This window comes from Galleria mellonella, unplaced genomic scaffold (genome assembly GCF_026898425.1).
Source record: "Galleria mellonella isolate WM207_F2 unplaced genomic scaffold, CSIRO_AGI_GalMel_v1 utg78, whole genome shotgun sequence".
NCBI lineage: Eukaryota > Metazoa > Arthropoda > Insecta > Lepidoptera > Pyralidae > Galleria > Galleria mellonella.
In genome coordinates this window covers 4550778-4576752 of record NW_026442151.1, presented here as the reverse complement: position 1 = coordinate 4576752, position 25975 = coordinate 4550778, and the positions used below count along the sequence as shown (strand labels likewise).

At 31.8% G+C, this 25975-nt stretch overlaps 2 protein-coding genes across 4 annotated transcripts in view; both read right to left on the bottom strand.

Annotated features, from left to right (window-relative positions):
• The window catches only part of LOC113517356 (titin-like), a 103739-nt gene extending 82493 nt beyond the window's left edge, over nucleotides 1–21246 (bottom strand). The window contains exons 1-6 of the mRNA XM_052901566.1: nucleotides 20802–21246; nucleotides 9543–9652; nucleotides 7040–7257; nucleotides 5210–5398; nucleotides 4596–4739; nucleotides 1062–1155 (exon numbers count right to left, since the gene is read on the bottom strand). Coding sequence (XP_052757526.1) covers nucleotides 1062–1155; nucleotides 4596–4739; nucleotides 5210–5398; nucleotides 7040–7257; nucleotides 9543–9652; nucleotides 20802–20971 — 925 coding nt within the window. The 5' untranslated portion in view covers nucleotides 20972–21246. The remainder of the gene's footprint in view (nucleotides 1–1061; nucleotides 1156–4595; nucleotides 4740–5209; nucleotides 5399–7039; nucleotides 7258–9542; nucleotides 9653–20801) is intronic.
• A 1357-nt stretch (nucleotides 21247–22603) lies between these two features.
• On the bottom strand, nucleotides 22604–25378 carry LOC113517543 (fatty acid-binding protein, adipocyte-like). 3 transcript variants are annotated; one of them, XM_052901601.1, is made up of 5 exons: nucleotides 25171–25378; nucleotides 24845–24937; nucleotides 23855–24024; nucleotides 23231–23341; nucleotides 22604–22902 (listed from the first exon to the last, which is right to left on the bottom strand). In XM_052901601.1, exons 2-5 carry the CDS (start codon nucleotides 24912–24914, stop codon nucleotides 22843–22845), a joined length of 411 nt encoding a protein of 136 aa, XP_052757561.1. In that variant the 5' UTR covers nucleotides 24915–24937; nucleotides 25171–25378; the 3' UTR covers nucleotides 22604–22842. The 3 variants fall into 3 exon arrangements, with proteins under 3 accessions (XP_052757561.1, XP_031768425.2, XP_052757562.1); XM_031912565.2 differs by lacking the exon at nucleotides 25171–25378 and having other exon boundaries at nucleotides 24845–25130; XM_052901602.1 differs by lacking the exons at nucleotides 22604–22902; nucleotides 23231–23341; nucleotides 25171–25378 and adding an exon at nucleotides 23433–23549 and having other exon boundaries at nucleotides 24845–25154.
• Between the last annotated feature and the right edge of the window lie 597 nt (nucleotides 25379–25975).

The following is a 25975-nucleotide window of genomic DNA, read 5'->3' as shown; positions in this document are numbered from 1 at the left end:
CAGAGTAAGGATAGAAAGTGTCATCAGTCCTTTTCATCGCCAGAACATCATAATAGATAAAAAAATAGAAACATTCAAATCATTAACTTTTCACTTAGTAATAATTATAAAGAAATATATTATAAAAATAAACAAAAAGAAAACAAGCAACTCATTAGTTCCAGAACCCATTAATACTACCCATTGCTGCTGGACTACTTGAAGAGTCAATTCGAAATAAAACCCTAACCCCCTGGTAAGGGTGATAACAGTAGACTAATACCTTCCTCTTATCGGTGAGGATCCATGCTCATGGGTTGTTATAATACAGATAGGCTATAAAATTATCTTGGACTAAAACATACGATTTTTTTTATCCTAATTCACGCGAGGAAAACCGAGGGGTTAATTGCATCCCGCGACGTATATCACGTTATATATCGACTCAACATTTTAACAGTAATAATACATAACAATATAACAATTCAGTCAGCTAACAACAAGAAAAATATTTATTTAGTACTTGACACCTGATAATGTTTTTATTTAACCTTAAAGAAAATATAATGATAATATTATGACATGTACATATTTCCATATGGTTTACATATACCAAAAGGAGGCTTTGTACAAGTCGTTTGCTTAGGTACCTCTGTCCCATACGTGTTTCAACCATGAAGCAGTTATGTTTTCATGGCTGTGTTTCGGTTTGAAGGGTGGATATGACGTGAATTTACAGGGTACAGAGGAATAACATCTGAGTCCTCAGGAATGGCACGCATGGGGGGTATCATGGGCAAAATAGTATATTCTGTTATGTCCATGGTACTGCTCATGTCTATAGGCAACGGTTACCACTTTCCATCAGGTGGACCGTCAGTTTTTTGCCATTCTAAGTTGTATAAAAAACAATATAAAAACATATTCATCATATGAGCAACATGAAACTTGCATTTTTATGTAAATATAATTATTATCTATTCGAATCAATATTGAAAGTAGTCCAGCTCAACGATATCGTAGGTATAGACAAGTTACATATCAATTACATGTTACAATATAGATAAAGTAATTTATCTTACCAATTGCTCGTGAGACCGCTAGCTGCCCATTGACTCTCCACGTGCCCCAGTATATGACCGTCCCACCTGCAGCCTCTATTCGATCTCTCTCATCCTGTAAATATTAAATCTATATAGCAGTTGATTTTCAAAAATCATTGTAGAGGACAACCGTCATAGAATTTACAGGGTACAGAGGAATAACATTTGAATCCTCAGGAATGGCAACACATTGGGTGTACAGTATATTCTGTTATCTCCATGGTACTGCTCATGTCTATAGGCGACGGTTACCAATTTCCATCAAGTGGGCCGTCAGCTTGTTTGGTCATTCTAAGTTGCATAAACAAAAATTATCATCATTTCAGCCGTTAACTGTCAACTGGTGGACAGAAGCCTACCCCATAAGGGGAATTTTGCCAGTAGTTGCCAAGCTTGGCTTGGCTTTTAGAGATGTTTTAAGAGAGACGCTGCTGCCCATCTTTCTATCATTAAGTTCTTTTAGACGCCTCTTACGACAGCCACAGAAAAGAAAGGAGTGGCTTATTCTATGACGGGACCACACGGCCAGAGGCTTAGAGGATAATATCCACCGGTAATATCTAAAAAAAACTGTGACACAAAAAATGCTTTCTAATCAATAAATCTTATCTCCAATTAATATGATTTTATCAAGTAATAAATAGCAAATGTGCACGTCGCCCGATTAAAAAAAATAGAATTGTAAATTTTTGTAATGTTTTATCACTAGGCTAGACTACGTGCCTATCTAGATTTTTAAAATAGTAATACTCTCGAGTTCTCTTAGTCGCCTCTTACGACACCCACGGGAAAGGAAGGGGTGGGCCCATTCTATGCCGGAACCATACGGCGATATAAGCCGATAGTAAGGATATTAATGCATTCTGACTAACAAAACGTCTAGATAGTTGATCGTTTACGTAAATATCATCTTCATCATAATAGCCATTGTCTGTCCACTGCTGAACAAATAGGGCTCCCCCATAGACTGCCAACAAGAACAGCCCTGATCGTAATAATATGTACTGTAAAATATTAAGAACAATACGAGTATATTGATCCTAAAAATCGATTTTCGATTAAATCGTATTAAGATCGAATCCCTACATACCTTTGTTGACTAACCCGCCCTCCCCTTCTCTCTCTCTAAACGTTACTTAACACTCAAGTGAACATTTTTATCTAAAGTTTCAACACTAACAAATACTGACAACGAAAAAGTAAATGACTTACATACAATCGAGAGATTCCCCGTAAAATATAAACGACAAGAGTTGCCAACTTAGGCGATTTCAATTCCCTTCTTTTTTTTTATTAAAAACAATATTACGTAACGTATTATTCAAATTGTCCCTCCCACCCCTGTAGCGCATCGTAACGTTTTACAAGACCCCTCCCTCCAATCACACTTAAACTCTTGGATAGATTTTTTTAAATGGAATAGATGACACCATTGAAAGACGATAGGTGAAGATGAAAGTAGGTCCGTTGGCCCATCGTGACGAATTTAAAAAGAATTAACCAACAATGGTTTTCAGGGCGAACAGTGTGGAGACTGACCTGATATAAAATCCTATACTGCTAGCAATTGAGCTTTAATACCTCTTTACTAAGAATAATTTTCCTTGAAATTGAATATACTGACAGATTGGTAATATATACAACTATTTATAAAAACCGTATGACACAGTAATCACATCTTATATTCTTAGCTTTAATAATGATAAAAATTATTGAAGGTATGTATAAGTTAAATATACATAATCAATTTCACTTTACAGAATTCTCAAAGACCTATCATTATCATTTCATGTCGTTCTAATTTATTTGTCAAACTGTCTCTCCATATAGCATAACGTCATATTTTTTTAAACCTGTACTACATAGATTTTTATAAAAATGATAATAAGTAGTACCGATTTTATTTTCTTTGATATTTAAGGGTAGAAATTTACAATATTTGAATATGTTATATAACGATCATCGAGGGACCGTAAAAGTTCTGCAAATATCTTTTCACAGATAGGCCAAAGATATTTAGTTGAAAATAAAACAAAGAAATAAATAAAATCAATAGACTCAGTTTGGGGAATGAGCAGAGCTATACTGTGTCAACCTTCATTTTTAACTAAAGGAAATGACGATTATGACTATACCAACGAACTATATAATTACCAGTGCCACAGGGAAGGAAAACTAAACAAAATCCTACACTAACCTACTAAGCCAACATAATAACCTTATCGATAGCAATATTTTAATTCCATAAAGATTCATATAACCATCTGCATAAAAATATCCGATAAATCAACCGATAACCAAGTATATAAGTAGAATTAAACACAAATTAATTAAAGAAAGAAAGATAATATAGTAAACACCCACAAATAATCAAGATTAAACAGTCAAGTTATAAACCCAAGTTCCTTACACAAAATAGCCATAACAATGGATCGTTATCAGAATATAGTGTCTATCAATAGAAGTGAAATAATCGTGGCAACACATCGAACACAGGTTTATATTAACAATACGATAAGATCAGGTGTACTAGTCGTCGGATAGAAATACAAAGATAGCGAGTGACCTAATTCCTACAGACCATATTACTACAGAATCTCAAAGAAAATAAAATCCCAAAACAATGCGGCGTATACTTGCTATACTATAATTGTATACAGATTTCCAGAAAAGGTTGGTAACCACTAATCGAATCTTTCGTCTTGGACACGATGTTGAAGGAAGTGAACCGCCCCCTCTCCCTTCAATTATACCAAATACAATGTATTTCACATAACCCACCAATAATTGTATTAGTGCCTTAATATTACATCCTCAAATCGAGATATATATTGAAACTCGAAGATTTTGAAACAAAAAAAGTAGAACGGTCGACTGATAGATAACGCATACATATACCTATAAATAATTAAAAAAAAAAATAACCATAATTTATCATGATTGGTGTAAAGTATACCAAAGGACCCGGTTTGTGAATAAGAAACATCTGTCGAGGCTAGGTCACGTCCGCGAATTATTGCTATAGTTTATCAGACGGACGTTATACCTTACCGCTGGGACTGCTTTACAGACTCATTGGGGAATGCTGCGCTCAAAATTGACAATCTATAATATAAAAGTAAAAACTAGCCCCTTGTCAATGCAAAACGAATGCACAAATTTTGCTAGCAGTTACATTTGATTTATATAACAAAATGACTTACTAAATTGATGACAAGTGGTGGAATGAAAATAAACAAAGTATTATAGTATAAACTGACCTCTACCAGACGAATTTTACAAACTTTACTTTTACTTATAGTTTATTTTTTTATAACTTAATAACGAGGACCGGACGAATACACTTATTATTTTATATTTTACGATTCACAATAATTTACGCGCGCGTTTATTTAATTTTTTTCACGTGTGACACAAAGAGTGATAACACATGGTAGCTCTGAAAATCACTCATACACTTTATACTAATGCTATCCAACTTCTTAATAATTTCCAATTAAAGAGGTTAGTAACCTCTCGGCCAGGTTTGTGTGGTCGCACGAGCTGCATAAGCCGCATCCGTTTAGCGAGCAGCGCCAGCGAGTCTCCCGCCCAGGCCGCGATAAGTTGCCGCGCTCGCACAGCCACCGCCACCGCTGTGCTGCCGCCGCATGCACGCTGCAATGAATGATGTACCTAGTGTTATACCTGCCTATTTACACAAAAAATACTTTATTCCATAAGTTAAACGTGTAATGGATTTGTTTTTAGATTTTCCGTTAATATATAAGAGTAAAGAGATCACAAGAAACGGTATTTATTGATAGAAGCACCTTTTTTAGAAGGACATGTATGTTATGGGTAAGTACTAGTTTCATTCAATAAGCCAGAACTTGGTCTGACTTCCGAAGGAAGTTTATTGTTAATTCGCATGTAAAGTATACAGGCGAATTAAGAATTTCCTACTTAAGACTCGTAATTCGCGTGTATATTACATGAAATCTCTATATATTTCGAACATTTTTTTTTATACTTTTCTTCTTTTACTCCCATGTTGATCTCATATTGATTTTGTAACAACTAAAATCCCTGTTTTTGCGGATCCGCATTAAAATACGTAAAAGAAAAAAAGGAAATAGTGTAGATACCTCTTGGTTACATTTCCTGACGAACTCCGCGTCGGTCCTGAGGAAGGCGTCTCGAATGGCACGGCCGAGATCACCGCGGAAGTGCGGGCTCTCCACCAGGTACTGGTGGAGATGCGCCGCGCAATACGTTGCCGCGGCTGATCCCGCGTGTCCATCGTACACCGCGTAGAAACTCGTTCGCTCTGTCGACTGCAACATACACATAATACGCCTCTATATTACACCGTCAAAAAATCAAATAGCCGACCGACGAATAGGAACAGGAATGAGTCCACCACAAAATTTATTTCCGAAGACCCTTAGTATTATACTAAAAGTGACGTTTCGTTATTCGTAATCCCTACCGTTATATACGATAAAACGATCAAAGTTTAATCGTTCTTTTTTAAGTATTTTTATTCTCTTCTATTTTTATTTCAAAGCCCGACTTTTATATAATTATGAATAAGTCTTTTTGTAAATATAGTAAATATCTAAACAGCATAATTTCATTTCATAATTCCATTTATTACTTTACCATATCACAATGTATAGTATTGTAATATTTTTTATAAAATTAATTAAAATAACCAAACTGTCAAAATTAAAATAAAATCAATAACAACAAGATTGATTGATCAGTACTTATTATAGGTACCAGGCAAAGTTCATAACATATGTTAATAATGCATAAATAATGAAAATTACGCTCATTAATTATTATCTACTAATAGACGTGTATTATGAATCACCTTTTACGACCCGCATAGTATCGTCCTAAACGTATCAGGAAAACCGACCGATGAGTGTATTATTACTAGCAATTGTAGAATGAGGTGCCTACTCGCACAATCATGTGGTAGGGAGGAAGGTAATAATGTACATTTGATTGCTATAGGTACAGTTATTAAAATAAATATATAATTTGAAATAGATTGAACAGCAAAAAGTGTTATATAATATTATCAATATCTACACACTGCACATACCACACTATCGCTCTAAAATCTCGATTTTATATTTTTCCAAATATATTAAAAATTGCCGTGATTTTTCCGAGTCCACCCTTGTTACGTGTATTTATTGTTTATTAAAGGTCCCTAAACTTATAATACAAAAGACTGCACCACCCCTCCCACGCCCTTATGACAAGCGTCGTATCTATCTATAGATACAGTTTCTTTATCACACGGAACAAGACACCGGACGCAGTTCACTTGTTCTACATATATTATGCATAGGGCAGGGAAAACGTAACTATCGATGGATTCATTTTTCATTTTAGCTAGGTAGGGGAACTGAGTCAGAATATTAACTACAACACTTAAAGACTATAGTTATGCGTTTTTGTATAAGTTATAGAATGTTTTATTTATTCTTCTAATGCAGAAATATTAGATGTAGTAATGTTTTATTTATTTATTTATTATATGTATATATAGGGCGGAAGAGCCAGAGCAGATTAGCCAAAATGAAAACAGCTGATTCAGATAAATAGTCTGAATTAGATGGAAACTGATGGAAATTAGACTACATGATTTCAAATTAAAAACTAAAAACAAATCAAGATAAAATTTAAGATTTTTGGTAAAAATTTCCACTGATTTTCAGTTTAGAATAATGATATAAATTCACTGTTTCAATTTTTATCAACCTGTTCCTTATATATATAGATGTATATATATGATAAGAATTACTTCATGTTTCCTTAATTCCTGAGCACCGTCTACCTATTTCTCTGTTTGCCCAATAATCAACTGGTAGAGATCACCATCTGGTGTTAAGACCGCTAAATATACATACAATTACACTGAACATTAAAATTTAAATAAATAAATATGTCCCACTTACATCAATACCGAACAATGCTTCCAAATTGCCTACTTCGACGTGTCGATCTTCCATGACCCTACGCGAGTTCTTGGTGGCACAGGATACAGTCTTCATGTCGCGCTGTGTGAGTGGCGGTGGCGGCGGTAATGAGTCCAATTTTGAGTTGTCCAAATACCGTAAGCAAACGCCGATTAAGCGAGCTGTCACTGCTTGCATGAGACGTAAAGCTATGTAAACTGAAAGGAAAAATAAAAATATTTGTAAAAAAACAACCTCACCTATTATTATAAGACGTGTTAGTCGATATACAGAATGCTAATAATTACGACTTAAACCCGTTGAACAAAAGAGTATCTAACTAAAGAGAAAAGAAAGGGACTGTTAGTAATGAGGTCTAACAGCCCCATTTCCAATGATATACCCTATCAAGTGGACCTACGCGCGGTTCCCCTGGAAAGCATTGTGGTTAATTCTTTTGGAATACGTCACGACAGACTAACAAAATGTTTGTCACCTAAAAATTTGAAATTCAGAAAATGTAGAAACAATATTTCCGTTGGATCAACATGTGAAGCAAGATTGTTGATCCTAATGAAAGAAAAGTAGTTAGTTAACAACTTACTAAGAACCTATATAAAAACTCATAAATACTACCATCAATACAATCATAATAACGTATTAATGTCCCAAAGCTTAGGCCTAATTCCCTCTCTAAAAGAGGAAGATATAAATACTATCACGTTGATCAAATATTTTAATATAAGTTTTAAATAAAGTTACATCGATGTATTTTACACATTCCTTTTATTTTATGTTAACGAAAGAATGTATTTTAAAATGAAAAAAAAAATAATAAAAGAAAATAAAAAATAGATATACTTTTTTTTTTCGAATATTATAAACGAAAAATTTTATAATAATGTCCGATAACTAGACGTTTGCTACTGTATCAACGCTGGAACAGTTGATTATAATGAAGTATAGTACACAGACGGATCATAATATAATAATAAGATACTTTATATTATATAATTCCATGCGAGAAAAGCCGCGGACAAAATACTACATAATGAATCATTACATTTATTATTATTACAATTATATTTATAAATATTTTTTGCTACAATATATATATATATATATATATATATATATATATATATATATATATATATATATATATATTTTTTAAAAACCTTAATTTCTTATTATTATAACAAAGAACGAATACACCATGACTAAAAGCTATCAAACGTGTCCGTCATAAAGCTTTTATGACTCAATGCAGACACAGCACGGAAAATGACAACAAATTATAATTCATGTGACCAAACAAAAATACCTACCTAACTCGGAATAATTTTACTAACTACGTATTCATTTTTTGTTTTTTTTTTTTTCCTGGCTCATCTTAAATCATCATCATACTGATGTATCTACTATAATAAAGAAAGAAAAAATCTTTTTTATTTTCATGGGAACAAAATCTGCCCTCTTTGATAAACTACTTTTATGGTATACTTATCTGAAGTGGAGGTCAGATACCCGCTTGCGGTAGGTACTTGGAATTAACACATCGTCTATACCCTATTATATCATTACAATTTAAATTTTCTTTATTTTTAAAGGGACTGAAAATTATAACATAATAATAAAAAATTATAAAAGGTCTGAAGGATTCTAATGATATTGTTTACGCTCAAAACATTCAAACATGCATTTCGTTTTCCAAAAAACCAATAAACAGAAATAAAAAACTGTGATAAAAACAGATCACATCTATAACATGTACGTAAAAATAACAGAAACATAATCAAGACAAGATTGAGGAACGAATATCGATCGACCTCACATTAACCCCGACACATATACAAAAGTGGTCACTAGTGTAATGACATAATACGTATGCAGGCTCATGTAATGAATGATATCATTAGATCTAAGGCTCAAAGTGTATAACAATAGCAACCATTATAAAACTAGTGAGATATTATAGTGTGTACATTACGCAAGGTATCGATTAAGCCAACAATCCAAGTGTACATTGCCAATTTGCATATCTATTGACTGTAAACAAATAAATAGCACATCATAGAGTAAATATCAAGAAACGAAACACCCATGACTGAAAGTAAAAATATCGTGGTTTAAAGTTTTACTGCTCGATTAAAAAGATCCTTATGATTATGATTTCGAAACCAATTTCGAATTATTATGCACCAAAACTTTGAGAACATTTCAATTTGATAATAGTTGATAACCTAATTCAAAACTAGGTAGCTTGATCGCGTTAAATTCCAATATAATTCTACAAATGTGGGCAAGAGATTTAGCATATCAGTGCCATATGATTTTACCTTACATCATATTTTACTCTATACTTATTTAGGTATATTAAAATTCAAAAGTTAATAAGTCGCGTATCATATACCTGTTGTGTTATTATTTATGCTATTACGCTGATCATAATCTTGCATGATCTTATCTATAGATATCAGTTACTTATGGCGTATAAACATACCTGAATCATCAGATTTGTACCCAAATTCATTGGGTTGTTTCTTCGATGCAACCCGCACCTCATCAAGTATGATCCGCCGCAGCGGAGTCATCAGTGTCTGTGGACATTGTCTAGAAAGAAAATAATAACATTAAATTAGTTTAAAGTTATTATAAAATGCATTTTTTTATATTTGAATGAGAATGCCTTTTGCAGGCATAACTCAATAACATATAATAATAGTAATACTTTTTTCCTAATTATCCTTTTTTTATAAAGTATAGAATACATTAAAAACAAGTTTTTTTTCAGTTGAATTTAAAAGAAGAATATATTTTTCTTCTTAGAGCCGCCGTATGTATGCGTATGTGATTACAAGTAAAAGCCTGACTGGATACCCAAATTTTACTTGTTCACAAATCTGGATTTATACTTTATTGTAAGAAACTAAATCGATAAATTGTTGTTATTTCCAATTACTTTATTTATATTTAGTGTGTCTTTTATGTAGCACTTTTAGTTACTTCATTTCAGCCATTATCCGTCCACTGCTAGACATAAGCCTCCCCCATAGTCTGCCATAAAGAACGGTCCTGAGCCACCTGCATCCATTGACTTCCTGCAATGCATTTCAGGTCGTCACTCCATCTAGTGAGAGTCGTCCTACACTATGTTTTTCCGTACGCGGCCGCCACTCAAGAACCTTTCTTCTTTTAGTTTTAGTTAGTTAAACTTTTAATTACTTATTTCTAGCTTTTACCTACAAATTCGTCCGCCTGATCGGGATACGTTTATTGATCCGGATAAAAAGTAGCCTATATACTTCTCTATCCCATATAGTACGTGTATACCGAATTGTATAGTAATTGGTTAAGCCATTACAATGCTATAAGGTAACAAACTCACTTTCAAATCACTACATAGTATAAAACAAAGTCGCTGTCGCTGTCTGTCCATCCCTATATATGCTTAAATTTATAAAACTACACAACGGATTTTAAAGCGGTTTTTTTAATAGATAGTGTCATTGAAAAGGAAGGTTTATATGTATAATACATGCATAATATTGTAGAGAAACACTGATAATTTTAGAGGTTTCTAATGTGATGTGATGTAATGTGCACCCGTGCGAAGCCGGGGCGGGTCGCTAGTTTATAATATTAGTAACGATTATCATATTTTTATAATGGATTTTGTTGCTTTCTCCACACCCCGTAGAGATTCATATATATGTGCAAAAGATCTAATTGACAACTTCATTGTAACTATAAAGGGAGATGACCAGATATACCGAAGTTGCACGTTAGGTTCATGATCTTATTTTAAGATCTGTGGCTATCTCCAAGGCTGTTTTTACTATATGTCAGTGACTTGTTGATCATGGATGACTTTCATTGTTATGCAGGCAATATAAAATTAACGATATTGCATATTAAATTAACCATTATTATTACATTAAGATATAATTATACCTATGCATAAACCTATTATATAAGCCTAACTGCGGTTGCTAACTGCGATTGCGGTTCCGCCTGCCAAGCATGGCAAGTACTGGCAAAACTCCCATTATGGTGAAGGCTTAAATTCAACAGTGGACAGATAATGGCTGAAATGATGATGACGATGATACCTATACCTAATCTCGTTGTAAAAACTAACTGCAAAATGCTTGTCTGAAATCGGAAGCACTCCTACAAATGTCTCCGATTGTGGACAAGTAAAGGTAGTTCAATTGAACCCTTTAAAACACCAGCTTGAACGTTACTCACTAAGCTTTTCTAAGAGGATCTATCGATCATGGATCTGAGTGGCAAGGGAATTCGTCGATGGAATCGACATCGCTAGCGAGTCCGTGAGATAGAATGAGATAGCAACGTCGGGATTTCAACTTACGGACTTGTTAGCGATGTCGATTCCATCGACGAATTCGCTTGCCGCTTGTCTAGAAGATCCTGGACCACACAGTGCCGGCCGTAAGAAAGAGAGAAAAAGTTAGCGCCCAGGAGGAGCCAGAAATCATGCATCAGTGACTTCCTTAATTCAATTCGACACTGGATCTTTTGCTATGTGAAATTTTGTGGTAACATTGTCAACTTCTACCATGAAACAGTTGTGTTTGCATGGCTGTGTTCGGTTTGAAGGGTGGGATATGGCGTGAATTTACAGGGTACAGAGGATTAACACCTGAGTCCTCAGGAGTGGCAACGTATGGAGGGTATCATGGGCGAAACAGAATACTCTGTCATGTCCATGGTACTGCTCATGTGTATAGGCGACGGTTACCACTTTCCATCAGGTGGGCCGTCAGCTTGTTAGCCATTCTAAGTTGTATAAAAAAAAGGTTAATTAGTACACGTCTTCCTTTCCACATGCGTGTTTAACAACTTTCTTATAATGGATTAAATAAAAGCTTATAAAAAAAAATTTATTAAGAGACTAAAACATAAAATGCGTATTATATATGGAATATTAAATTACCTACTTTATGCCTTAGATTTTAAAGTATACCAGTACGCGACTATGTTATACTACATCTATGACGCATACGCAGCAGTCTTTAAAAAAAATATTCAATGTACAAACGCATGGTTTCTATGATTATATTATAGGTATCTGTACGATAATGTAGATAACTCAAGATAACACAGTAAATAAATAAGATAATGATAAAAATCAACAACAAAGATATTGCTAAATCAAATATTTATCGATATATAAGAATAACTAATATTTAAACAACGTTTTCATTAAATGAGTACATACTTATTATGGAGACTGTGTGACGCGTTTGGGATATGCGAGATGATACTGTTTTACTTACCTCTACAATGCGATGTGGGTATAAGAGATAATTGCTTTCCACCACAAGTGGACCGTTTGTTTGCCACCTCAGTAGTACAAAAAAGTAGGTATACCAACAAGTGATCCTTCCTAAAAATTAACATGGTTTAACTTCATCCTCGTCTATCATCCCACACTGATACCCGGCCAGTACAAACCATATAGAATAGCGCATTGACTGTCTAGATATACAAGATGATACCATATTTTTTATCGTTATGAAGTAGATACCAATGCGGACGCTAATAACAACAACTTAGTCTTCAAAATCAGAGGTGTCTATTACCATGTAAATAAAGTTGTATTCATGTCTGATACCTATTAATATTCATTCTTTTTTTTATACCACTTGCCTACAAACAAACATAAGATCCACATGATGGTATACGGTTACCGTTGCCTTTAAACTCCTGCAATACCAGGGATATAACTCGCGCGTTACTGACGCTGAAAATACCACAGCACCCCTTTTTTAAAGTTGCTATAATGTCTTGGGAAATCTAAACGCCCGCGGGAGGAACCACCTCACTATCCAGGTTCTAAAGTTTGGAATCTACTACCAATTGCTGATATATGGTATGAATATGAATGTAAATACAAAATTATACTACAGTGACATGTGATATACAGAATTCTACAGTTATAACTGCATTTTTTTCGTATATTCAAATTCCGTATCAGCCATTGGTAGAAAACGTTATAAATCAAATCTCGCAGATAATATATTCAGGATAACAATCATGAGAAAATACTATTAAGTTTATTAAATTAGTATACTTGGTTACTTATAATAAGTTACAAAAAAGAAATGGACATAACTAACGGAGTTACTATTGCAGCATAGTATAGCAGGATAAACAAACTATACGGGCATTCACTCGCTCTTCTGGCGTGGTATATACGTCAATTTCACGGGGCCTGGGAGTCGACATAGTTACAAAATAAAATGCGGACGTGTACGTCTGTCTGTACGATACATAAAGAGGTCAGTGCTCCTGCTACTACCACGACGAAAACATACAGTGGTACGATGTCGAACTAGCTACTCCTACCACATATTATCTGTCAATCGCGTATCAATAAATAGCTTTGTAGTAATCTTATCAACTTTCTGTACTTCTCTATACGATTCTGTGCTTTAAACTTTATGTTTCTAGCATTTTTTTTTATATTTGGCCCCTCAAGAAAATTTAAGAAGCAAATACACGAGGGTACTTATGTATTCGTTTCGCTATAAATCATGTAACGGTTCGAGCGAGGTTCCCGAGTACATTTATTTCCTCTGTGTCCCAAGACCCTATTACATATTCACACTGCGGTGGCTCGCCACTGTCACCCGCCACATTAATAAGCTTAGGGCACATACTTAAGGATTTATAGTAGTAAATCTTCACTGGTCGGCTAATCATCGCTGACTAAAGTCACACGCAAGCAACATGGTTTATCCTGTTAAAAAATGTATAGTAGAGCAGTTCTCTTATCAGAATCTAAACAATTCGTCAAGAATATAATTTACACATTGTAATTCCGATTGAGATAAGTATGGCGTGTAAACTAAGGCATGAGTATCACGATGTTCCTTCACGCTATTCCGATATATCCGCTTCTGTTCCGAGTCACAGATAGGGATTGTTAGTAATGGGGTCTAACAACTCGATTACTAGCAATATAGCCTATCGGGTCGACCTCCACGTGGTTCTCCCTTGGTAACCACAGCAAATAATTCTTGAATTCATTACGATGGGCTAACTGACTTGCTTTTATCCTCACCTATTATCTTTCATTGGTGTCCCGTCAGTGTATACCAATAGCGCAGACGGAGCTACCATTCCATCTTTACCCATTAAAAAAATTTCCGAGTCAGCTCAATCGATTTTAATGAAATTTTAAAAATATGTATTGTACGATTCCACTTGGGAGATAGGATAATTTATAAACCGATGAAAAAGTGACAAGAGTTTAATTAAATAACAATTTTTTTTTTTTTTTGATAAATGGCAATATCATACAAGTGTTTTTCATCGCACTTGACCAATTTTCAAACCTATCTAATAAGATAGGTGAATACACCTGCTTAAAATTTCTTTCAATTAATGTAGTAGGTACATAAAACTTTACTTGTTATACCGTCGTTTGTATGTACATTTGGGAGACTATTTTGTTGTCTATACTAACAGGGCAGTGCCTGCAGTCTTGTTCAGTACGTTGACATTACTCGCAATCCGGATAGTCAGTACTATCACCAGCATCCGTGTCATCCCACGCACCGAGTCGTGCTAATTTGCGAGGGCATCAAATAACCTCAACCCACAACATTAGAGAAATCGACCGACTCTTTCATCTCTTGTTCGAAAAGTACAACGAAAAAACATTTCAATTACGTAATGTACGTACCTACGTACAACCTACCTACGTTGTACGTATTCAATTTTCTTCCTACCTTATTAAGTATGATACATTACATATAAAAATGTTTTGTCTCATGATCTTTTTCCCAATGAATAACCAATGTACCTATTGGAAGTCCTACCATAAGTTTCATCATCATCCGTCATTATCCGTCCACTGCCGAACATAGGCCTCCCCCACAGACTGCCATAACACAACGCATTTGAGGTCGTCACTGTATTTAGATAAGGATCGTACTACACTACGTTTACCCGTAGGAGGTCGCCAGTCAAGAATTTCCTTTCCATCGGTTGTCGGTTTTTCGAGCTATGTGACCAGCAAATTGTCACATCAGCTCGCTCATACTTCGAGCTGTCGGTGACTTTGATTCTTTTAACATAATTTTAAGGATATTTATACATGCACGTAATAATGTGGCAAAATATTATAACTCCTTTACAGGAAGAAAATGATTGCAATTAGAGGTAGCGAGAAGGAAAATAAAATATTCCTATTTAACAAAAATATCACCCACGATACGAGCTAAAGTACAAGTATTATGTAACAAGGACGTCGTATTTAAATATTAAATCTGTTCTCAGAAAACAATTCCATAGCGACACTATTTTGTTTACGATAATAAATTATGCAAATATCAATGAAAACATGCAAGGCTCGTGCTGCTTAATATTGGTTTGGATTATTCATAATGATAACTAAGACCAAGTGTACAAACAAAACCTAGAACGTATAAAAGACACTTCACGGCGCACATGTATTGCTATTGAAGTATTATGTTGGTCCTTATTATGCAACAAGTATGGTCATCGACATCGTAACACACAATTTACGCTCACTTACGGCGCAAACACAAATAAATAGAGCGACTACAGAATTACACGATAAAAAATACGGATAATTATTTTTACTTCATTCACGTCTAACTGTACAAAATAAGCAAAATATCAGCCTTTTACATTTTACGATATTGTGCATGCATCGCAAATCCATCACACTTGCATACGCTCATTAATGAACTGACTAGCTAGTCTAGTATCAATCAATCGATAATTTATTTATCGATTGATTTATACATGGATGAAAATTAATTATTAAAATAAATCTAGCAAGCTCTCTATGATCAACCCAAAAGATATATAAATAATAAAAGTATGAAAGGTAAAGATTTGCACCAAATTTACCGAAACATCGATGTCGGATGAAATATGTCGAATGAGATAAAATATGTGCATTCTAAAATCACACATATCATTAGACATAGAATAAAGAAGTGCGTTCTGTCCTCCATAAATCCTAACAAAACGTCCATGATTTTAAGAGTAATTATTTCACAATTAAAATCCATCCATCTGTTATGGTAAATGGAAGATCACTTTACATTTTTAAGGCACCAATAATTTACTTTGTGATCTGGAGATCAAATCAAAATTTACTTATAGCGACCGAACAATAACCGAATTAACAACAGATATAAGTAATAGTTTTTAAAATTCAACCACTGTGATTGATCTTGAGTGATATTTGGTGAAATAAAAAGCAAACTGAACGGGAACGCTTAATAAAAAAATATGAAAAATTCATATAATTAAGTTAGATACAAAACTAGCGGTAGATATATACTACGAGCAGTACATACATAGTACCAAGCCCTTGTTCTATGGATATATGGATTCCATGACTATGATTCAACATTCTATCATATGTTGATTTAGTGAGTGATTTTATATTCATGTTTCTTCATTTTTATCAGAGCAGGCACCATAAAAATATTTACGATAGTAATTTTTAATACCATATCCATTTTTGTCATATATTTTTTTATCTTCAGAATTACAATATAAATATGAATTTAATAAATACAGATTTAAATTCTAAGAAAATTTAACTTGCATGAATTCGTAGTTGTCATTTCCTTACATTTTTATTTTCAATGTAGCTCGACTAGTTTTGGCCTACTAACTAACAACCTTATAATTCTATTATTAATTATTATTAAAAATCCGTATCTTTATATATTATTTATCTTTATATTTCATAGAACCTTTTAATGTTAGGACCAAGTTATATCAAGAACTAAACTAAGCGAGTCTAATTTTGTTTAGCTTAGCTCACTTAACGTACATTCAACTACGTGAGCTAAACAAAAGTACACAAAGTAAATTATCTGAGGTCACGCAGTAAAATAAGGATTAACTAAAGATATAGTAACAAGAGTATTATGAGGGGTACCTTCTACTAAACAAAGAACGACTAACAAAAACTATGTATGTTAGTCGCAAAGGCTTCGTAGGTCGCAGTGTGAATTGAAGTATCTAAGAAAAGACGCCGTAGTTACGTGCGCTAATGTTCGTTTTGCTTAGCATTCAGTGTGGCTTGCGCTTATAGTGATGTCCAAACAAAGCGAGTAACGGATTTTCCCCGTATATTGAAATAATTAAACGTATTACGCATAGAGATCGTGGTTTTGGATGCCAACAAACGGACAATCGTATAAAATCTTTCTAGTCTAGTTAACTCGAAAGCGATTATATCAGTAATTTGTATGATGTTTCCTGGTTATATTACACAGCTTGTGTACATAAATTAAATATAGACTGAAATTATTGCCATCATTGAAAGAAACGTTCTACCATTGAAAGTAAACATTTTTCTCAAAGACAGAAAACACAAACTTCAAAGCTAATACTAACTTTTTTTCGAATCACATTAGTGGTATTTCGGGAAAAACTCAGGTATACCGGTAGACAATTATTTCAATCTTACCCAGTGTCCATATGTACTTCTACTATCGAGATATTGTGTAACATATACAAAACAATAAAGACAAATTGAGTACCTCCTTTTTAGGTACCTTAAGAACTGTGTACATAATACTATTCATTCATTGATAACCGACTGAAAGACATTCATGACCGAGTAAAATACAAACAGTCTAGCTAGACGCTCGGTTACGTAACCTTATTATGCGCATTGTATACGTTCTTGGGCGGGGCGGTTCTAAACCAACATCAAAAAAAGAAGGTTCATAACTTGACCGTTTCTTTTGATATAAATGTGTATATGTCACGCGATATTTTCCCAATACTCATACGTTTTTGATTATTCTTTTTTAATAGAAAAGACGTACTCCCGCATTGGTCTTAAGTATAAATTAGATGAATATTAAAAATTTTAATGATATTAATGAATCTAAATATTTGATAACATAATACCTACTCTCGAAACACTGAATAAAAAAATACATTACCAATCTACATAAAATAAATAATAATTTTGCTGGTCTAATGCATTCCAAGTTCATAAGCCGCTACATTTAAAATGTCAAGTTTAAACAGTTGTATCAATATTAGCTACGAGACATTAACTGGATTCTTTAGACGCCCGAATAAAAATTTGAAATAAAAAGTGTTATGATGAATCAGTAATACTTTATACAAACTAAGTAGAGAAAACTTTTAACTCCAACATAAGTTCAAATTAAGTATTTTCTTTATAAAACAAGATAGAAAACGAAAGAATGATAAATTTACTACCACCACCCATGACCACCAATTAGGTTATATTTATTACCCATATATTTTGCATTCATTAAACTTTTCATAAAGAGAAACTGTTCCCGTACGAATTTCGGGAAACTCTTTCTTAGCGCTTGCTCATAAATGTTACTAAAAAATTGTTGGAAAAAATTTCATACTTCAATACAGACCGGTCTAGTCCGTCTGATACACGTTTGCGTCACATTTTTAGATCAATTAAAGATAATTGAATACATTTTTTATTTGTCACACACTCGATCAGTGGTGGAGATTTATGTTGTAAGGTAAGCAACGTGTTATATAAAAAATGGTACATACATAAACGTTTCTAAACCCAACAGAAAAGTTAAAGGTCGACAGATTCAAGTAAATATCAAGTTTGAGTAGGTTGCCGGCTAGTATTGAGCTTGCAACCGTATTGACGGCCTTGACCCTCGAGAGTTTATTGAACGCTATTAAATAGCCGACGTATTTTTTTAAACGAATTTTATTTTAGTAGATCCTATAGTCGTTATTTTAAATATTTGACAAATTTGGATTTTAAACAATGGCTAAACTTCGATTTATTTGCGATAATCTAAGTAATAATATCTTTTCTTTGGTCGCCTTTGTGTATTTCAATTATTTATGAATAATTAGTAACAGTAGTAAAAAAATGATGGAAAACTACAAAACTTTACGAAGTAATTTATATTTTATAGATATGAACAGCACCATGACTGTCACAGAATATGTTGTATCGTCCATGGTATTCTTGCTGCATTGCCATTCTTATGAATACAGTTTTAAGCATCTATACCCAGTAAATCCTAAAAACTGAATAAAGTATATGCTCACATAAACAGAGCATGTATATGTGAGCATATGTTCAAACCCACAATCTGGATTTTATATGATGCAATTACAGGTAAATAGTACCCACATTACCGATTTTTTTATTTAACATTGACAATAAACATCAGGTATGTAGTTCTTATTTACCTGTAAATGCATCATGTTAAGTTTGGATTGTAAATATAAATAAGTAACAATACAATAAGTACATAACAATGCTAAAATTTAAAATTAACAATATGAGCATAGATATAATATACAGCTGTGACCACATAAATATTGTACATATATTAAAATTATACTTTATATTAGTGTATTGATGATATAAATGAATTATACATAATATTATTCATTTTATATATAATTAATTGAGTAAAAAAGAACCTTATCCATCAAAGTATTAATTTATTACTATAGCAGGGTTTTCTGACATATATATATATATATATATATATATATATATATATATATATATATATATATATATATATATATATATATATATGTTTTATCATTAAATATTTTTTTTTTTTAACATAAACCACAAATAATTAAATAGATTTCAGTAGGGATTTAAAAAGAATATGATTAATAATTAAAAGAAGGATTTTTAATTTATTAAAAATCACTTGAAAAAGTTACCAGAAAAATAATGTCATTTTTTAATAGCTCACCCATAGATTTTATTATATTTTTTGGCTATTAAATTTAATTTAATAAATAATATAAATAGTTAAATAATATACAGAAATAGGATAAGATCTAGTCATACCAAAATTCTATACAAAAAAATATTCATTGCATAATTTTAATAACTTTGAAAAAATATATTTAGTAGGTATATGTATAGAGTATAACAGACAGAAAGTAAACAAGTTTCATATCCAAAGAACCTAGATCAAATAGTTTTTGAATTTTTTATACTCGATCAATAAAAATTAAAAAATTAAACAGACTACATGCTTTTGTTAAAAACCAAATTTTTTAATTCATTTTTTATTACATAAAATAGCAAGCAAGATAGCGACCCACCCAATAAAAAATAATAATCACCTATACAGAATAAAAAATAATAATCACCTATACAGATGATCTATATTTGAAAAAAATTTTAATCCAAATAACATTTATAGATAATATTTATCAATCTAATGTTTTAATATATTTTAAATTTATCATTTTTAATAAAATGTATATAAAGACTTATGAAACCTACATAAAAGGGCAGGTTCTATATATTGGCTTATATATTGACTCCAATAAGAGAATAATGAAGACTTACTTATTTGACAAATTATGCTTTCAAATGTCAAAAAATAACCACTATAAAAATTAACAGTACATGTAAATTTTAAATAAAATCCAAAATAAACAATATCTAAAGGACTTTAGATTGGTGTTTACATATAAGATGAATTGCTCAAAACACAAAAAGACAAAAAAATGTAAGCATCTAGACTTCTAGAGTAAGTAGGACTTGATATTGATATTCTCTGCCTAAAAAGTAAGAATTAGCTAATTACAAATGTTTCTTTACAGATATTGTAGTGAATTAACTAAATACCAAGTGAAACATAATTACATTAATATTAAAAATGCAAAATATATTTATCTAATTAGATTATAATTGGAAAATACCTGTTTATAAAATAATACTCACTTTTCGATTAAGTATTGGGTGGTCCAGTAAAGAACTTCGCCTGGCAACTCCGCTTCGGTGATGGTGTATCCAGCAATATGAACCGGTAATTGATCTTCTGGATTGACAGTAGCCGCAAAATTCTCGAAAAACACTCGATAAGACGTTAAATAGTCCTCTTTATCACCCATTGTTTATTCGTTTAATTGGGTCAACAGTTTAAAAGGAAAATCACTTGGGCAATCGATCAACAGATTCTTACTATGACTTGTTAGAAAATTGAGCTAGTTTGGGGTTTATATATTTTGTAGAAATAATACAGTGTTTTACTTATAGTAAAATAACATCACATCATTGGTTATTATACAGATTTATGTACATCGTTTCATGTTACGTTCTAATAAATTCAAAACATTAAATTCAAATCTCACTAACACAACATGTCACATCTATTAATCACAATTAGATCACTTCACACACCCGATTGTTCAGAACATTGGATTTGAAAGATTTTCAATGTAGTACCTACTAATCCTAAGACAAACAAATATTTTCCTAATTAATTTACAGAAATAATTTTTATATAGTTATATAATTCTAACAATTCTGTAAACAAGAAATGTATAAAATTTATGGTAAAAACTATAATTCTCTTTTTAGGATAATGTTAAAAAAAAAACTACTCTATACTAATACAACTGGTTCAGAACAGATCGCGGCAGACTACATATACATAGAAATAGAACATTCATGCAAGCAATATACTTAATCTACGTCGGTGACAGTTGCTATACTTAATCTATGACACACAAAATTCACAGAAAGCGAAATCCACCCAACATCCATTTATTCAGCACTAAGCGAATACTTCGCAGTCGATTGCTAATTATCAAGTAAATATAATAATATTACAAGTAATAGTATTACGTAGCACTATGGCTACTAATGATTTAATGTGTTGAATTTATCTTTTTCATAAACAACGCCATTATATTAATAACTAGCGACCCGCCCAGCCCCATCTTCGCACGGCTGCAATGCTGATACTAAATATATATATATATATATATATATATATATATATATATATATATATATATATATATATATATATATATATATATACAATGTAAGCGCAAAAATTGTTCATTTACGACATCACATTAGAAATCTCTAAAATTATCAGTATTTCTCTATTATATTATGCATGTATTATATATATATATATATCAAAATCCATGACGTAGTTTTAACGATCTAAGCATACATAGGGACAGATAGACAGCGGATCGACTTTGTTTTATAGTATGTATTGATGATAATTTTAATTCGTAAATCGCTCTGTAGAGGCAACACCTTCGTTCAGTGGCAAATTATTTTTAGAAAATATTTATAAAACACGCAAACTATTAATGACAAAATATTGACTTATTCAACGTTTAGAGGTTACAAGTTATAAGTTACAGTTTTAAGAAAATGTGTCCAGCGAGAACTTAAAGAAAGGTTAAAGTAAGCTCTCTTGAAGCCTGAAGAACACCTGAGTATGCAACTGCAATTTTGAAAAATAATCCATATAAATAATTATAAAGCTAAAATTATGATTTAGAATAAATTCTAAGTGCCTAATGTTAACCTTAAATATGTACTTTCACATGTAATTTTTATTCTTTTATTAATATTTAACTACGTTTTTTTATTATTTCTTTCAAGTTTTATTTCTATCACGTAGGTAATTTTACCCACGATCCTTCGCTGTAAACTCATAGATCTCATGTAGCTGTATATTCTGTACTTAAAGAACAGGGCCAAAAAATTTAACACAATTAAAATAAAACATTTATTATTAATAGTAAAAATATAATTATAGCATAATAAAATTTACTTAATATTAAAATCAGTCCAAATACATTAAACCACAATTTAAAATATTTATTTATATTAAAAAAAATATATTTTATCTTTTAAAAGTTAATACAGTTGATGATTATAATTATAAAATTATAAATGATAAAATGTAATAAGTATATATAAAGTAAGTACACTGATATCCTTTCATCAAAGCTTAATTAACCCTCTTAAAATATCTTTTGCCTGGTGTTGCTGCTTTTTCATGTGTGAGAGTCTGAAAAAATTTAATTACATTAATTTGGAATAATCTGTGTATTAAAAAACTTTTCTAAAATAAATAATAAATAGAAATTTATTTTAAAAGAAGGTTTAATCCAACTATGTAAGGTTTGATGTTTGTGAACCCAATAATTTCATTGTCACATCCCAACCTCCATACAGAAATTGAGCAATAGAGCTGCTTAGCAGCAGAAATATAACTACACAATATCATTTTATTAGTTTACCTTATATTTCTTAAACAATAAATATTAATAAATGTTTAATTATAAATGTGATAATGAATAAATGTAAACAACATGAAATTAAAAATGAACACTTACTATGACACAACCTTCATCAGAAAATGTATAATGTCTGCCACATTTGGCTCCTGTTTCAGGTATAACTGATTCAGTCATCATTTCATTATCATTTACAATGACAGTTTTACTCTGAAAAATACTGCAATTAAATTATATGATATTAATGGATATTTTACAATAAATAAATTAGTACATATAAAATTTATCAACATTTATAACCATTTTACAGCCACAGTTAATCAGGTCTACTAGTAGGAATAAATTTTATAGACAAAAAATTTACAGTCGGGAAATTCCTTTCATACTCGGTAGTTGTTTGGGAATATTTATATGTGCCCTAACCAATAAAACATCAATATTTTGTGTAACAATTTCTAGATTTCGGATTAATTTTATACCAAAAAAGCAAGCATTTATAAACATATGGTGTGCATTAACTGAACCTAAGGTATAAAATTCTGAAACATCTTTTTATAAACATTATTCTCACTTAATCTTAACCAAGACCTTGTAGAACTTGGAGCCTTAAATAGCTACTTTTGATTATTTGTAGCATAGCAACATGGATGAACAAGCAAAGCAACTGGAAATGACAAATAGAAATATTATTGAAATAAAAACAAAATTATTTAAATATTGTACCTTTATCTTAGTATTAGGCATGTGTTCCTCATACTCCTCATTAAGTTTAAAAGAATGTTCAATAGTTCGGAACAATGAAACATTTTTAATAGTCATTTTATCACCATCTAATGTAATTTCCATCAATGGTGATGAAAAAGACATCATTTTCCGGCCAATATATGGTACACCTGGAATTAATATTGTATATAATTTTAACAATAAACACTACAATACACAATCATATTATTTAGTATGTTACATACATAGAAAATAATATGATTCACACAATCACTTTCAAATAATCCAATCATACAACAATATACTTATTTAGTCCTTGTATTAGCACTAGATTTAACAGTGTTTTGATTTTTTAATATACACTTACTAGCTGACTAGGGAAAATGTTGTGCTGCCATATAAATGACTGTTTTTAATAGGGGTGCCCTAACCAGCTTGCGATATGTAATGTACTTTAGAGCCTAATCTCAAACCTATCAAATAGGGAGGAAAGGGATTGTTAGTAATGGAGTCTAGCTTTCCCATTGCCAACAACACACCCCGCCAGGTTAATCTACTCACAGTCCCTCTCTGGAAACCATTATGATTCATTCCAGGTGAATTGATCACATTGGGTTAACCGGGCTGCCTTTCCATCCACACCTGTCATCTCTCAGTAGTAGTCATTATAACAGTAAACAATCTCACCAGTATTTACCACTAGCATAGATGGAGTAACCATTCCATTATCATCCACTAAAATACCTACAGAAATAAATTAAAAAAAATCCATAAAAATAAGACTTTTCAGAGGAGTTAAAACACAAACACTGTGATACAAGATTTTTATATATAAGATTAAGTTTCATTATTATCAAGCAAGCGTAATGCAAGCAAATGTGGTTGGTTAAAATAGAGGGATATGACTGCAATTCAGGATATCACTTTCTATCAAGTGCCTTTAGCTTACTTTTCATCCAAAGTTACTGAAAAAAGTAAAAAAGTACTTACCAACAGCTAAAAAGTATTCATCAATATTTTCGTTTTTGTAATGTTGATATTTTCCTGTAATAGATGGCATGTTCCTTACTTAGCTATTATTTACTGCAAAAATAAAAAAAAAAAAAATTAATTGTAGCCAGAAATTATTACTTGACAATTGTTGCAATAATCGAGAGCTGGTATTTTATCATATAATTCTAAGTATTTGAGTTTAATACTAGGTATTTGTATCAATCACGTATTTTGATAAGATTTCTGATAAGTTATTTATGGTCTTATCTTCACTAATATTTTTACACTCATATACAAGAAGAATTGTTCATAGGGAAACTTACACTAGGGTAGATATGAATATTTTGTCCTCTATGTATGGATGTTACGGTCCCAGGGGGAAGAAGTAAAATAAATCTATCTAGTCTGGTAACTATTTTTTATATCTATTGTTACAAAAATTAAAAGAAGCAATATAAATATTATTTTTCGAATTCAAATTGTACGATATTACAAATTATGCAGTAAACTTGCTTCCGAACTAAAAATATGATTAAAAGTTTAACAAATTAAAAGTTCAGAATAGATATGCTCGATGATCATCGATGTTGAAAGGAAAAACATCGATTTTGCTACACGAAAAATATCGTAAAATCGATGTTACGAATTGATAGTAGATCATCGCTGTTACTCACGGTCTCACGCACGACCAATGCAACGTATGAAACAAATTAATTTCATCGTTTGTTGGTAAAAATGTATGTTAAAATGCGGTTGTGCGCGGACTATTTGAATACTATCGGGACATTAACGCTATCCGAAAGAGTTTTCAAAAGTTGGCTCTATTCTTTATCAACAAAGAAATAGATTAAAAGTGTATTCTTATGTCAAAATTACTTTTCTTTCAGTTAGTTGATAAAAAGTATTGGAATATACAATAATTTGTTCTGTTTCTTAATAAATTTCGAACGATTTTACTGTATTTTATTGTATTGTTAATTATCAATGCTAAAATTATAGATGTTACCCAAAATCTTGTTCGGTTTGTGATGAATATCGAACATAGATATTGAGCTTTCGATTATGAAATTGATGTCAATATCGATGTTTTTCAAATATCGATAATCCCTAATTCAGAATTCACTTATA